The 14,003-nt window shown below is 39.7% G+C and overlaps 2 protein-coding genes across 2 annotated transcripts; both read left to right on the forward strand.

Annotated features, from left to right (window-relative positions):
* The first annotated feature begins 1,039 nt into the window (after positions 1 to 1,039).
* On the forward strand, positions 1,040 to 3,956 carry LOC137817949 (putative polyol transporter 4). The gene is made up of 2 exons (XM_068621176.2): positions 1,040 to 1,661; positions 2,156 to 3,956. The coding sequence occupies exons 1-2, from the start codon at positions 1,448 to 1,450 to the stop codon at positions 3,532 to 3,534; spliced, it is 1,593 nt and encodes a 530-aa protein (XP_068477277.1). The 5' UTR covers positions 1,040 to 1,447; the 3' UTR covers positions 3,535 to 3,956.
* Positions 3,957 to 5,486: 1,530 nt separating this feature from the next.
* On the forward strand, positions 5,487 to 7,942 carry LOC137817956 (epoxide hydrolase 2). The gene is made up of 5 exons (XM_068621182.1): positions 5,487 to 5,730; positions 5,819 to 6,033; positions 6,409 to 6,582; positions 6,800 to 7,035; positions 7,539 to 7,942. Exons 1-5 carry the CDS (start codon positions 5,661 to 5,663, stop codon positions 7,786 to 7,788), a joined length of 945 nt encoding a protein of 314 aa, XP_068477283.1. The 5' UTR covers positions 5,487 to 5,660; the 3' UTR covers positions 7,789 to 7,942.
* The last annotated feature ends 6,061 nt before the right edge of the window (positions 7,943 to 14,003 follow it).

Genomic DNA, 14,003 nt, shown 5'->3' on the forward strand with positions numbered 1-14,003 from the left:
TTCATATTGCTGATGCTAACCAACAATATTTTAGAATAAATAATTTTGCACAAAGTCACTGAGTGAATAAAATAAATTGGGTAGAAGATTATTAAGAATATGGTCCCTGTCATTAAATTAGAACCTTAACATCCCACAACATAATTTCTGTAGCAGACAAAACTGACCAAAAACTTCTACAAGTCCTCAGTTTTCACAACTCAAAAAGAATATATTTTCTAAGCAAAAAGTCAAATATCTTCATCTAGACTCAGAAGCCTAGAAACCTATTGAAAAAAAAAAATAAAAAATCTTCAATCAAACCATATTTTCTCCCAGTTGAATTTGTTAGAACTATTCAAAGCAGTTTGTATGAAATCAAGTTTCTTCACAACAAAATCAATAATAAAAATATTTTGAATACATTCTTGTCACTTTTTTAATATTTTAATATTAATTAAAATTTATGAAATTATAAAAATTTAGAATCTCAAAATTTATTTAATAACTTATAATTTTTAATAAAATTTAACCAGTAAAAAATATATTAAAAATAATGTTTTGTCAATTATCACTCTTCAATTTAACCAACAATTATGATATGTTTTCAGAATAAATTACTGAATTTTTCATCATCATATTTTCTTCTTGAAAGCTAGCTATGCCCTATATTTAATTATTTGATTCCACCTCTGCTTTTAAATTAAAGCAATTTCTTTTTTTCTCTTCCACAATGCATGCTACTATCAGAAAATAGTTCAATTTGACATTTTTCTCCAATAGTGAAACTATTTTTATTTTATTTTAATATTTTATAATTTATATAATGAAAAAAAATATACTATCAAGGAAAAAAAAACCAAACCAACATAGTTTGAGAAAAGTATACGATGATGTCAAAATTAACATTAAGGTGGGTCATCAGCTCATGTAGTTCCAACATCTGAAGTGTTTTTTTTTCATGAATTTTCTTTAAAAATAATAAAAAACAAGCATTAAAAATCTGAAATATATTTATATTAATTTCTCAAATAATAATAATAAGCTTTAATACATCGTAGAAAGTTACAAGAATGTTTGTTGCGTGGAAAACGCCATTTAAGCTTGATAAACTGGGGGTCAAATCCTGAAACCTTGTTAATTGTGATGCATCGAATAGAAATATTGAAGAAACTTTGCAAGTTGGGTTGCTTGAGTTTTCAATTTGCTTGCGTGACAAAAAAGGGTTGGTCCCTTTTGTTGAATAGCTAGTCCTACCCTTCAATTTCGGGAGGTAATTCTTTTATTCTTTCAGTTTCAGATCCATAGGCCAAATCTATGGTCATGACTTTGGTGAGTCCCCGATATGTCATATGACAGTCCAACCAAAAACAGCACCCCTCTAACTTAAAGCTAGCAGCTTGAGGCAATTTTGAAGTTTGAACATCAAATAGCACACACTGCTCTAATTGGGATCCGAATCAAAGATATGGGGTTCCAAGAAAACGGAAATGGGGACATGGGGATGTCTGGAATCCCCTTGGGAGCAAAGAACAAGTACAAGAGGATGAACTCTGAGCTGCCTGATGACAACGATGATGTTTTGCTGCAGCAGCAACAAGAAGAAAGGAGGAGCAGTACCAGGAATTATGTTCTTGCCTGTGCCATCTTTGCTTCTCTCAACAATGTCCTTCTTGGCTATGGTAAGATTGAAAAGTTTCTGTTTTGGTCAGTTTTGTGGAAATCGTCTTCATTTACCACTTTGGTTTGGTTGCTGCATTTTCCATGGACTATCTATTCTGTTTAGACTGTGTCGGAGATGGGTTTTTGATAATCCATTCAATTCCCATCTTGTCCTTTGTTCTGTGATTTATCTTTGCATTTCTAGTATCTATGAAACAGATCTAGAAAACTTTGGGTTCAAAGCTGGCAATTGTGAAAACTCAACTGTATATTTACCAATGAGTTTAATTTCTTCCAAAAAAATAATAAAAGATCATCCATAACTTTTAAGGCAGTTATTGTTTAAATTAACAAACTCTCCACAGATTACAGTTTCTAACTGTGATTGAAAGATGACAATGTTATCTATTATGGGTGTTTTTCTGTGGCAATTAATTTGATATTGAATCCTAATTCCGGGTTATTTTGGAAGGTCTCGAAGTTTATGTGATTTATTTTGATTATCGTTTTGCAGATGTAGGTGTCATGAGTGGAGCCGTTATATTTATAAAAGAAGATCTGAAGATATCCGAGGTTCAAGTAGAGTTTTTGGTTGGTATTCTTAGCATTATTTCTCTGTTTGGTAGCCTTGGCGGTGGAAGAACATCAGATATTATTGGTAGAAAATGGACAATGGCCTTAGCTGCAGTTATCTTCCAAATGGGTGGACTCACAATGACTCTTGCTCCTTCATATGCAATACTAATGATTGGAAGATTTCTAGCTGGAATTGGAATAGGATTTGGAGTTATGATCTCCCCTATATACATTGCTGAGATATCACCAAACCTGAATAGAGGCTCTCTTACTACCTTCCCAGAGATTTTTATAAATGTAGGAATTATGCTTGGTTATGTGTCAAATTACGCGTTTTCTGGCCTTTCAGTACACACAAGCTGGAGAGTAATGCTTGCAGTGGGAATTTTGCCCTCAGTGTTCATTGGCTTTGCGCTTTTCGTTATTCCTGAGTCACCAAGGTGGTTGGTAATGCAGAACCGAGTTGAAGAAGCAAGATCAGTGCTGTTGAAAACAAATGAAGATGAGAAAGAAGTGGAGGAGAGGCTTGCAGAAATACAACAAGCTGCTGGATTTGCCAATTCTGAGAAGTACGAGGAGAAACCGGTGTGGCGTGAACTCCTGTTTCCTCCTCCTCCTCTTCGCCGAATGCTGATCACTGGACTTGGAATTCAGTGTTTCCAACAGATCTCAGGAATTGACGCAACTGTGTATTACAGTCCTGAAATTTTCCAAGCAGCTGGGATTGAAGACAATTCAAAACTTCTAGCTGCTACTGTTGCTGTTGGCATAACAAAGACTATTTTCATTTTGGTAGCAATCATTCTCATTGACAAACTAGGTAGGAAGCCCCTTCTCATGATAAGCACAATTGGGATGACAGTTTGTTTGTTCTGCATGGGAGCTACACTTGTTCTTTTTGGAAAAGGATCATTTGTGATTGCATTGGCTATTCTTTTTGTTTGTGGGAATGTGGCATTCTTTTCTGTTGGACTAGGCCCTGTGTGCTGGGTTTTGACCTCTGAAATCTTCCCTTTGCGAGTGCGTGCTCAAGCATCTGCACTTGGAGCTGTGGCTAATAGAGTCTGCAGTGGCCTTGTGGCCATGTCTTTTCTTTCAGTGTCTGAGACAATCAGTGTTGCTGGAACATTCTTTCTCTTTTCTGGTATTTCTGCTCTTGCCATTGCCTTTGTCGTTACAGTAGTTCCTGAAACTAAAGGGAAGTCGTTGGAGCAGATAGAGACGATGTTTCAGAATGAGTATGAGAGTCAAGGGAAAGAAATGGAGCTAGGAGATGTTGAACAACTTGTGAAGAACAAAACTGATTTAACAAATTAATTGATTAATTAGTCCCCACCTTTATGTGACTCGTGAATTTTTATTCCATGGTTACTCATCTTTCACTTCTTATGCCTAAGGCTCTGTGCATGGCATGCTGCTTGCTACTATGGGGAGGACATGACAGCTATGAATATGATCTTCTGCCACCAGAAAAATTGAGATATGTGAGTAGGAACACAAGGAATATGAAGTGATGAACATAAAATGCATTCTAAACTCTTCCTAGTTGTACAATTATCCTTGTTTTTTTTTTTAAAATTTACATTAAAGTCAAATATAGCATTGTATACTGAAGGTGATTTTTGGTGGAGATGATCATGTCTCCATATGTATGTTCTGAGACAAATTATAGTGCCTATTACAGTGTATCGAAGAGGGATGTAATTAAGATGATTCTTTGACAGATTATATTCTATTCAGTTCTGGTCTCTGAATTGTGACAATCTTAAGATGAAAATTTAAACATGAAAAGAATAGTTGATGACTTCAATTTCTATCATGGTCTTGCAAATAAAATATGAAAGTAGAAAGAACAGAATAATGCCGTGTCCATAGCAATGGGAGTTTTTCACGGTTTGCCAAGTAAATTTAGGAGGAAAATGAATAAATCAATTCAGTCTTTTTCCTTCATTCACAGCAAATGGTGATACTGATTATATTTTAACTATGTTTTGTTTTCTTTTTCATTGTTATTATTTTTCATAGTTTGTTATTATTTTCCAAGTTTGTACAATAACTTAATAAATGGTTTGCCAAGTTTGTTTTGTTTTCCTTCATTCACAGCAAATGGTGATACTGATAAATCAATTTATTTTCTTTTTCATTGTTATTATTTTTATTATTCTTGTGACTTTTTCAAAACTAAAAATATTTGTTTATAAAATGACAATTAAACATGTCAAATTGATTAATACCTATCTATTTTTTTTTTAAAATTTCACAAAACTCTTTTTTTTTCATAAGGAAAACGACTTAAATTATATTAACTCGCAATTTTTTTTTGACAAACTATATAATTTTTAATTTATATTAGAACAGAGTACAACTACGAGTGAGATTTCAACCATGAAGTAGAAATTCATCTTTTATAATATAGTTTTCATCCAAAATAAATATAATTTTGTAATTACGTTTTTTCTATTTATATGATATGAAATTAATTTTCACTTTAAGTGAACAAGTTTAGTTCACTCCCACCAATGACTTAGTCACAATAAACTATTATTTGTCTTTTTTTACAGAAGCTGAATAAAATAGTGAGCAATAAACATGCAAATTAGGCAAATTAGGACCATGATATTTTGAAGCTCAATAAATTATTACACTTACGTTATATCTACTATTTTACCTTTCATCTCATTAAAAGTTTACCAAACTCTGTCTAATACAACTTTGCACCAAATAACATCCCATTTTTTATTCTCTAAATTACTTCAACGCATTAAATGTGCCATTTGCGTATAAATCTCACCTACACCTTCAATGTTTTCTTTTATATTGAACCTTACCTCTTCCTCTCTAACCTCTAAATATGAAAAACAAGGGATACATTTTTACATTTCTTTTTACAAAATCCTTATTTCAATCCACACCTTTCAGAGTGATGTGTATATATGTAATAATTGTGATTAAATGAAACATCTAAATTTCCATTTCATCTAATTTTCATTCTAGTTCATCTAATTCCTCCTTTTCTTAATCATTACATAGCTTATCCTTTTTCATAGTCTTCTCTTTAGTTTTTTTTTCAATCTCTTCCCCTCTAGTGCAATATTTGAGGTGGACATTAATATTTTTACAATAATATTCCCATCGCAAAATGGAAAATGTTGAATTCACAGTATAGATGGATGAAAAGGAAGATATAAATAAAATCTGATCGATATAAACAATGTGATAAAAAATAAAAAAGTTAAAAAAAATGAGATTCAAATAGGGTCAATGAAACATTAAGTGTATAATAACTCCTACAAAATCTCCTCAACTAAACTATCACATGATGTTTATCTTCAAAACTTCATTGTGTTCCTTTAGCTTTCATCCGTTTCCTCACTCTTTCACTATATTTCTAAGACAGTGTTTCTGAGACTGTTGTTGACTTGCTGTAAGCCCCTCCTTGTAAGATGGAGAAGATCCAACACAGTGAAGTGGAGGTGAAGGGACTGAAGCTGCACGTGGCAGAGATTGGAACTGGTAAGCTAATTCCTTCAAGACCCTCTTGGAATACTGTCTAACAGTTATTTGCATCTACTTCATATTAATCATTTTTGTGTTGGTGAAGGCTCCAAGGCAGTGCTATTCTTACATGGATTCCCAGAGATCTGGTACACATGGAGGCACCAGATGATTGCTGTGGCAAACGCTGGTTATAGGGCTATTGCCTTTGATTTCAGAGGCTATGGACTCTCTCAGCAACCAGCTGAGCCAGAAAAGGAAACCATGTTTGATTTGGTTCATGAAATTGTGGGTCTTTTGGATGCTTTAAACATCACCAAGGTAAGGATATAGATATGTTGCAGTACATTTTCATGACTATGTCAATGTATATATATGTTTCTAGAGTACAGAAGTATATGGGATCAATTCTAGAAATAAGACCCTCTTAGGTTTAGATCTTCTATATGCAGATCTAATATGTAACTTATTTGAAGAAAATATTTGAAATTGTAACATGTGTTATATATATTAGCTAATATGAATAAGACTGGGAAGTATAAATTTTATACCTGCATTCATACTTGGAAATTTTGTAAATAAACTATACTCAGACCAAGATTCATTTGATAATATAAATAATTTTTATAGAGAGCAATTGAGTTTGAGTCTAATATTCCTCCCTATTTGCATCTGCAATTTCATTGTTTATAACAGGCTTTTCTAGTTGGGAAGGACTTTGGTGCTATGCCAGGACATCTTACAACTGCAGTGCATCCAGAAAGAGTTGCTGGTATCATAAGTTTAGGCATTCCTTTCATGCTTCCAGGTCCCTCTGTAGTGGAGAGCCACCTTCTGCTCCCCAAAGGCTTTTATATTACTAGGTGGCGGGTACGAATTCCATCTTGCATCATAGTTTTTATATAGTTTAATTAGTATTTTCTCTCTATATTTACGAACTGCTCATCTTAATCTTTAAATGTACACCTTTTAACTCGTTTTAAGACCTATATATATAGAGAGAGATTGTGAAGGTATAAAGACAAGTGTTTTTATATTCATTGGCATGTTTAGTAGTAATTATTCATTGATTCCAATTCCAATTCAGGAGCCTGGGAGGGCAGAAGCAGATTTTGGCCGCTTTCCTGTGAAATCTGTGATAAGAAACATCTACATTCTCTTCTCCAGAAGTGAGGTTCCAATTGCTGCTGATGATCAAGAAATCATGGACTTGTTTGACCCATCTACTCCCCTACCTCCATGGTTCTCTGAGGAAGATCTTGCAACCTATGCATCTTTATATGAAAAATCTGGATTCAGATATGCATTGCAAGTTCCTTACAGGTAAACAAAACTCATTTCTCCATTTTAAATTGAATTGCTACTCAATTGTTTTCATTTTCCCTAAACAAAGGCTTTTGTAGACCATAACATCATTTTAACCTTCCAGTTAGTTTGATTCCTAAATCCTAGTGTTTGATCTTAATAACTTCAATTAATTTAATCGCTAAAATTAACGTCATCGGCTGGTTTGGTCCATAATATTATCAAAGCAATCAATTAGGCCACAATGTTAGCTGCCAAGTTAACTTATACACATTAAACTTTTGAAACAAATTGATTGATAAAAGACTAATAGATAGAATCAAGGACTAGTTGCTTTTTCTCAATGTGAAAGACTAAATTAACTAAAAATTGTTGCTGATTAAATTTGCTTTTTTTTCTTTCAAAATGTCAAAAGACAAATATGATGTATGTAAATTTTTGTGAATCTAGCATTTTCTTGACTCCTTAAAACTGTCATAAATAATCTTGATGGTACAGATGAGTATTTATGATGTATTCAGGAGTATCAATGTGGATGTTGGCTTAAGTGATGTAAAAGTTACTATTCCGTCACTTCTGATCGTGGGTGAGAAAGATTATGTGTTCAAGTTTCCAGGCATGGAGGACTATATTCGAAGTGGGGCAGTGAAAAACTTTGTTCCTGACTTGGAAATCACATATATTCCAGAAGGAAGCCATTTTGTGCATGAACAAATGCCAGAGAAGGTGAACCAGCTCATCATTGAGTTCCTTGACAAACTGAGTCTCTAAATTTTACTTTCAGGCTAAAAACAACTTCTATGAGGTTTGTTGCATTATCTAGGTGAATAATAAAGCTTGGCTAACGTTATTGTTCTTTGTATCCCTTGGACCTTGTATTATGGTAAATTATTTGACATAGAGATGAATCTGAATGATTTGGAAATTTCAAGACTCTTTGGATGGTGTTTAATCTCACAAACGTTATAATATCATGTTCTTAAACTTTCTGCTGATGAAACGAATATATTTTAAGGATTTTGAACATTTTAGTTTAATAAAATTTGTCAAGCTCCTAGTTTGTCTACCTTCATTAGAGCTTTTGGTAGAAGACATGAATTGTATGGTACCAGTGGTGGACACTCTAGAACTACCTTAGTGATGTTTCTAATCAAAAGTACAAAGCATGTTCAAAGTGACTACTTGTATGATGATGTTTGCATACCACACTTACATGTTATGATTTGATCTTATCAAAATGTGAAATCTTCAACACACCTCACTTCAAGAACATTTTGAGTATGAGATTAGATATTTATGGGTAGTCCAACAAAAGCTGGATCGTTGTGACACAATAGTCCCAACGAATCTCGTTAAGATAGACTTTTTAACATGACTCAGATACTATCTTAATAAGTGAGTTTATGTCTAATTGAACTTCACAAAATCAACTTGAAAGGTGAGGTTTGCATCCCACTTATATGTTATAATATGGCCATATCCATAACGACAATTGTAGCTAATTGAGAGTTGTAAATTCAACTGATACACTATATAGAGTGAGTTGTGCGATAGTTCACTAAGAAAGAAATTTCGAGTTGTAATTCTTGTTCCGGCCAGTTGACTCGAAGTGCCTTTGTGCGCCTATGCCACTCTTTCGTCCAGAATCTTTGCGTTTGCACGTGCTGTTCCTGTGATGAATGCCTGAAAACACAAAGACATGGGGCGCCCTAGAGGCCGTTTGCACTCCGACGCTCAAGTCAATACTAGGGCTAGGAAACACCAAACTGTATATCTCTCACTGTGTGTATTAAGCGACGCAAAAGAATAGCGTACCTGACCAAGTTTGTTACCTTACTATTTATAGACTGAAACTAGGGTTTCCTTTTTGCCCGAAATGGGCTTTTCTGATGGGGCGGGCCCAGAACTGTTGTTACCTTACTCTTAGGATAACCTAGCGCGTGGGGTCCCAAACTAGAGTGCAACCTCTGACGGGGTGACCACCTGGGTGCCTCCTCATGCACCTGATCTCTGGGGTCACCCACCTCTGGGAGTGCCCAAGTTGTTCACGTGCCATGCATGCAGCTCATCCCTGGAACGCGACCCTCACCGGTCATATCTTTCCAGTGGCTCTACACTTTGTGTTACACCTAAACGCGTCATCCACTCTACACGCATGAACCCTCGTGATCTAGGTTTCTCCCTTCCTGATAACTGGTGTTTGGTCTAGGATCCACCTCTTGTGGCCCAGCTCTACTGTTTGGGTTCCTGACGTTCGATCTCTCCACACTGTCTAGTGGCACGTCGGTACATCCTGATGACCGATGTCTGACCACTCTTTGGCTTCCTGGCGCACGGGTTTCGCGAGATGCTGGCTCGCGCAGCACGTGGGACCTGCTTACGTGGCACCAACATTACCAGTGGTCAACAACGCCCAAAGACTGGTCGGTACATAAGCCCCCCAGTCTCGAGCTGTAACTCGTTCAATGGAGAGACTAAGTCCTTGTCCTGGGTGACCTACGTGGCTCTGTGTGACAGGACGTGAATACTGCACCAAAGTGACGTCTTTCTGGGCCTGTCTTATCCGTGCACACATGTTTTGATCAACGGTTGGGGCTTAACGTCGCTTACGTTTCTTTACTTTCTTTAAATGTTTGAAAACGCGCGCGTCTAATCACTGTTCCATCATTCTCTGAAACCTTTGATTGCTTCGTCTTCTTCCTCAATCATTCTCGCGTTTCCCCTACGCATTCCCGCATCTTCTTGCCATCTGATCAAAGGTACAAACTTTGATTATTGTCCACACTCGTTTATTGATTATGATACTGGATAACTGCCTGGGCTGTTTAATCTTCAACCACCCTCTGTTCCTTTTTCCTGAGTTTCCTTCGAGTTAGGATTCAAGAAACCCGAGACTCTGCGGTGCTAACTCTTGTTGTCGTAATGTTGTGTTTGCACACTCTACCTCCGCGCATTCGCATGCTTGATCTATATGTTTCTTTTGAAATTTGCACGCAGGTATGATTCTGAGTGAAGAGAAGCGGGTTAGATTGAGTGATATCCTCGCTCGTCTCCGCGGGATTTCTAGGGATGTGGGCACTTCTCGCCACCACGCCCTTGCTTCTGCCACCGCCGCGCCTTCGCCCACTCTTTCCACTCCTGGAGTTTCGGTCCCTCTCGCCGCCGTCCAATCGTCTCCCACCCCACACTCCCTTACAAGGGTAAGGTGGTGGTGATCGAATCAGACGAGAACTCCGCTGAGGGGCCAATCTTTAAAAGGCCCAAGCCTACGCCGGTGATGGTCTCCCATTCCTCTTCTACCGGTCACTCGGTTTCGCCCCTGGATCACACGACTAGCGTTCCCCTGCTCCCTGACCTTGGTGGGACGAGCGCTTCTCCGACTCCTCCTGCTCTCGAGCTGCCCCTTGTCCTTCAGCATGTCCTTAAAGGCTTCCAACTAGGGGTGACTGTGGACTCAGACGAGGCCGTTGTGAGGGAAAGACTGGACTTCAATTTTGGGGCTCTTCTTGCTCAGTCTAATGCTCTTCTAACCAGGCCTAAACCGGTAGAGGCCAAGACTGAAGAGGAAACGTCCCTGCTGGCTCGTTTGTTCGTTGTCCGTGAGACTGCACTGAAGCAAGAGTTGGCCCGCCTTCGCCGTTCTGAGAAAGATCTTTCTAAAAAACTTCACATCAAGTGCCGAGAGGTTGCTGAGCTGGAGGCAAGAGTTCTGCCCTTGCGAATCCGGGTCTTCGAGCTAGAAGAGGCTGCTGATGTGTCCAAGTCCAAGATTGTGGGGGCTTGAAAGAAGGTTCATCAGTCGGGAGGTGCAGCTGGGTCAAGTGGAGGCCGAACTTCTTCAACAAGCTAAGAGATTTGAAGAAGCCAAGGCAGAGCTGACCGAAGATGTTCTTGATGCCTGTGACACGGGATTCGGACATGCCCTTGCTCAAGTTGCTTGCGCACATCCTGGGATGGATACTACGCCTTTCACGACATTAAACCGTGTCGCAAACGAGCAAATCGTTCCCAGGGTCTTTCCTTAACTTGTATTTGGTTATCGGACAAACAATTTATTATCTGCTCAAAACTTTACTTTCTCGAACATATACATGCTTTCATTTCCTTAAATCGAAAATTGCTCTTTGATTTGCTTAACTGCTAACTCGTGGTGCCTGGCACCAAGACATTTCTTCTAGCGTTTTGTTGTATGTTCCCCTCATCATGAGGAGGAGTTTTAATTGTGAACTAGGTCGTTCCTCCTTGGCGTTCTTGCTTAAAAGGAGAGGTGTTCTTTACGAACCTACTTCTCTACTTTCGAGGCCTCTAATTGCAAGGGGAACAAACTCTCAACTGACCTCGGCTAGGCTCAAAGGCGCGGAGGATTTATCTGGTGAATTATTTTGTTTTACCTTGGCGTTTTCACTCAAGAGGGGAGGTGTTCTCTCACGAACCTACCTCTCCGCTCACGAGACTTCTAATGCAAGGGAAACAAATTCTTAACTGACCTCGGCTTCGCTCAAGGGCGAGGAGGATTTAACCGACGAACTATCAACTGACCTCAGCTTCGCTCAAAGGCACGGAGGATTTAACTAGCGAACTGTTTCGTTTGACCTTGGCGCTTTCACTCGAAAGGGGAGGTGTTCTCTCACAAACCTACCTCTCCGCCCACGAGACTTCTAACGCAAGGGAAGCAAGTTTTTTAACTGACCTCGGCTTCGCTCAAAGGCGAGGAGGATTTATCTCGCGAACTATTTCGTTTAACCTTAGTGCTTTCACTCAAGAGGGGAGGTGTTCTCTTGCGAACCTACCTCTCCACCCACGAGGCTTCTAACGCAAGGAAACAAGTTTTTACTGAATTGTACATAACTCGAGAAAATATTTCAATCGAAATTTGTCTGGTGACCTCGTTAAAAAACCCTTATAAGGGAAAAAGAGTGTCCCCTAGTACCATGTACAACGTTACTGCTTAACTGAAATAAAACTTGAAATCAGCCGTGTTCCATGTGCGAGGAATTGGGCCTTTGCTTAAGCGTCTCAAGTCTGCCTACTTCGTCCCGTGGACTTCTGTTACTCTGAAAGAAACGGCCCACACGGGAGAGACCTGACGTGAAACCAACGGGGCTGCCTTCTCTGGTACCTGGTGTCTTTCTTCAGGTCCTTGGCATACTCTGCTTCCCCTGTGTATAAGTTTTTGAAATTGGTCCCGTTTTTGCACAAGGACTGAACTGATCGCCTAATCGATCCTCCTTGGGCACCAACTAAACGATGTGCTTGGCTGTGGTTTGTACAGGAGGGCTGGCTAAGTACTCCTTCAACCTGATGAGCGCCTCTCTACGCTCTTGGTAAGGGAGGTCGCCCCCTCCTGCAACTGGTGTAAATCCAGACAAGACAGACACGCGCTTTTCTAGGTTTGTCTCCGTACCACACTCAATGAGCAAGGAACTCAGAAGCTTCCCTGATTCTTTCCCAAACACCTCGGGGTTCGGTTTCAACCTGTACTCTACTATCTTTTCGACCAGACCTTGTGCCGTTTGACCGGGGATGTTGCTCAACTTGGAGACCTTTTCTCCAATCTCTCTTTTCCCAAGGTTGTCAAACGGATCAGATTTGGTCCCGCAGGCGATTTCTGCTACGATCCTGTCGGGTTCGGCGCGACTGACCTCGGGCAGGGGGACCTCCTTAGTGTACGGTGGTCCACTAGTGACCATAAATATCCCTCTCCTTGTTTTGAGGCTGTTCTGGTAGCATCTATTGGCCTCCTTCTGATCTGATTTGATGGTAATCACCTTTCCTGTCAGGTCTAGTAGCTTCATCTTCATGTGCCTTATTGACGGCACCACACCTAACCTATTCAGTGTTGATCTACCCAACAACATGTTATAAGCAGAGGAGGCATTGACGATAAGGTACCTGATGCTCTCCGTACGTGACGCGGTGCCATCCGTGAAGGTGGTCCTCAACTCTAAGTATTCGCAAACCTCTACCTGGTCTCCTGCGAAACCGTACAAACAGCCGCCATAGGGCCTTAGCATGTGGGGGGATAGTTTCACTTTGTTGAAAGTCGTCCAGAACATTACGTCTGCCGAGCTTCCCTGATCTACTAGCACACGGTGCACCTTTCTTCCTGCGGTTACCGCTGAGATCACCACTGGATGGTTGTCATGGGGGACAACATCCTCAAGGTCAGCCTTGGTAAAGACTAGGTTGACGTCACCGTCCGTGCGTATCTCCTCCGTTGAGAAGCGGTACAACCTCCTCCCGAGAACCCTCATGCGATGGTGTGGACCTCACCGTGTACGGGGACTTCATGCCCTGGGCCACCCTTTGTTGCCGCCATGTCCTCGGTCCCCTGTTTTTCTTGCAAATAAACCCTAAACCCTAAACCTTAAATCCCTTAGGAGACCGTTCTTCACCAACTCGTCTAGCTGGTGTCCCAATGCTAAGCAATTGCGTATGGGATGACCGAATGCTTGGTGGAACTCACACCAGACGTTCTTGTTGGGCCCGAGCCTCTTGTCGGTCTTGGGAGGTACCATCAGCCTCTCAACTACATTGGGGATAGTGATGAGGTCCTTCAATTCTACCACGAAGTCGTGCCTTGGCGGCACATTATCTCTCTCGCGCCCCGTCGCATTAGGCTTTCTTGGTTGATATGGTTGCTGCTTCATAGGAGTCTTCATCTCTGTCGTTGCCACGTGCACCCTTAGGGTTTGAGGACGACCTGTCGCGCGCGACTGCGTGGGAACCACGCATGTGCGTTTTTCACTAACTTCTTCCTCCGCTACAATATGAGTCACTGCGCGACGCCTTATCTCGACAAAGGTCTTGTGATGGTGATGAGAATCAAAAAGATGTTATCAATAGAAGAAATGGACAAGGGCCAAAGCATTTAAAGTTCTTCTTATTAGTCTTTGCAAAAGATGAGGCCTAAGCCCAAAGCCCAAGCCCAAGAAGGCCAAGCCCAAGAAAGCCCAAGTCCAAACCATGAGGGGCACGACCAAGCA

Source organism: Phaseolus vulgaris, chromosome 11 (assembly GCF_051622355.1).
Source record: "Phaseolus vulgaris cultivar YP4 chromosome 11, ASM5162235v1, whole genome shotgun sequence".
Classification (NCBI taxonomy): domain Eukaryota; kingdom Viridiplantae; phylum Streptophyta; class Magnoliopsida; order Fabales; family Fabaceae; genus Phaseolus; species Phaseolus vulgaris.

Excerpts from the sequence above, each read along its gene's own strand:
- LOC137817949 (XM_068621176.2), top strand. The coding sequence starts at position 1,448 with ATGGGGTTCCAAGAAAACGGAAATGGGGACATGGGGATGTCTGGAATC. Across the intron at positions 1,662-2,155 it reads CAATGTCCTTCTTGGCTATG|ATGTAGGTGTCATGAGTGGA; the intron begins GTAAGATTGAAA and ends ATCGTTTTGCAG.
- LOC137817956 (XM_068621182.1), top strand. The coding sequence starts at position 5,661 with ATGGAGAAGATCCAACACAGTGAAGTGGAGGTGAAGGGACTGAAGCTG. Across the intron at positions 5,731-5,818 it reads CGTGGCAGAGATTGGAACTG|GCTCCAAGGCAGTGCTATTC; the intron begins GTAAGCTAATTC and ends GTGTTGGTGAAG. Across the intron at positions 7,036-7,538 it reads GCATTGCAAGTTCCTTACAG|GAGTATCAATGTGGATGTTG; the intron begins GTAAACAAAACT and ends TGATGTATTCAG.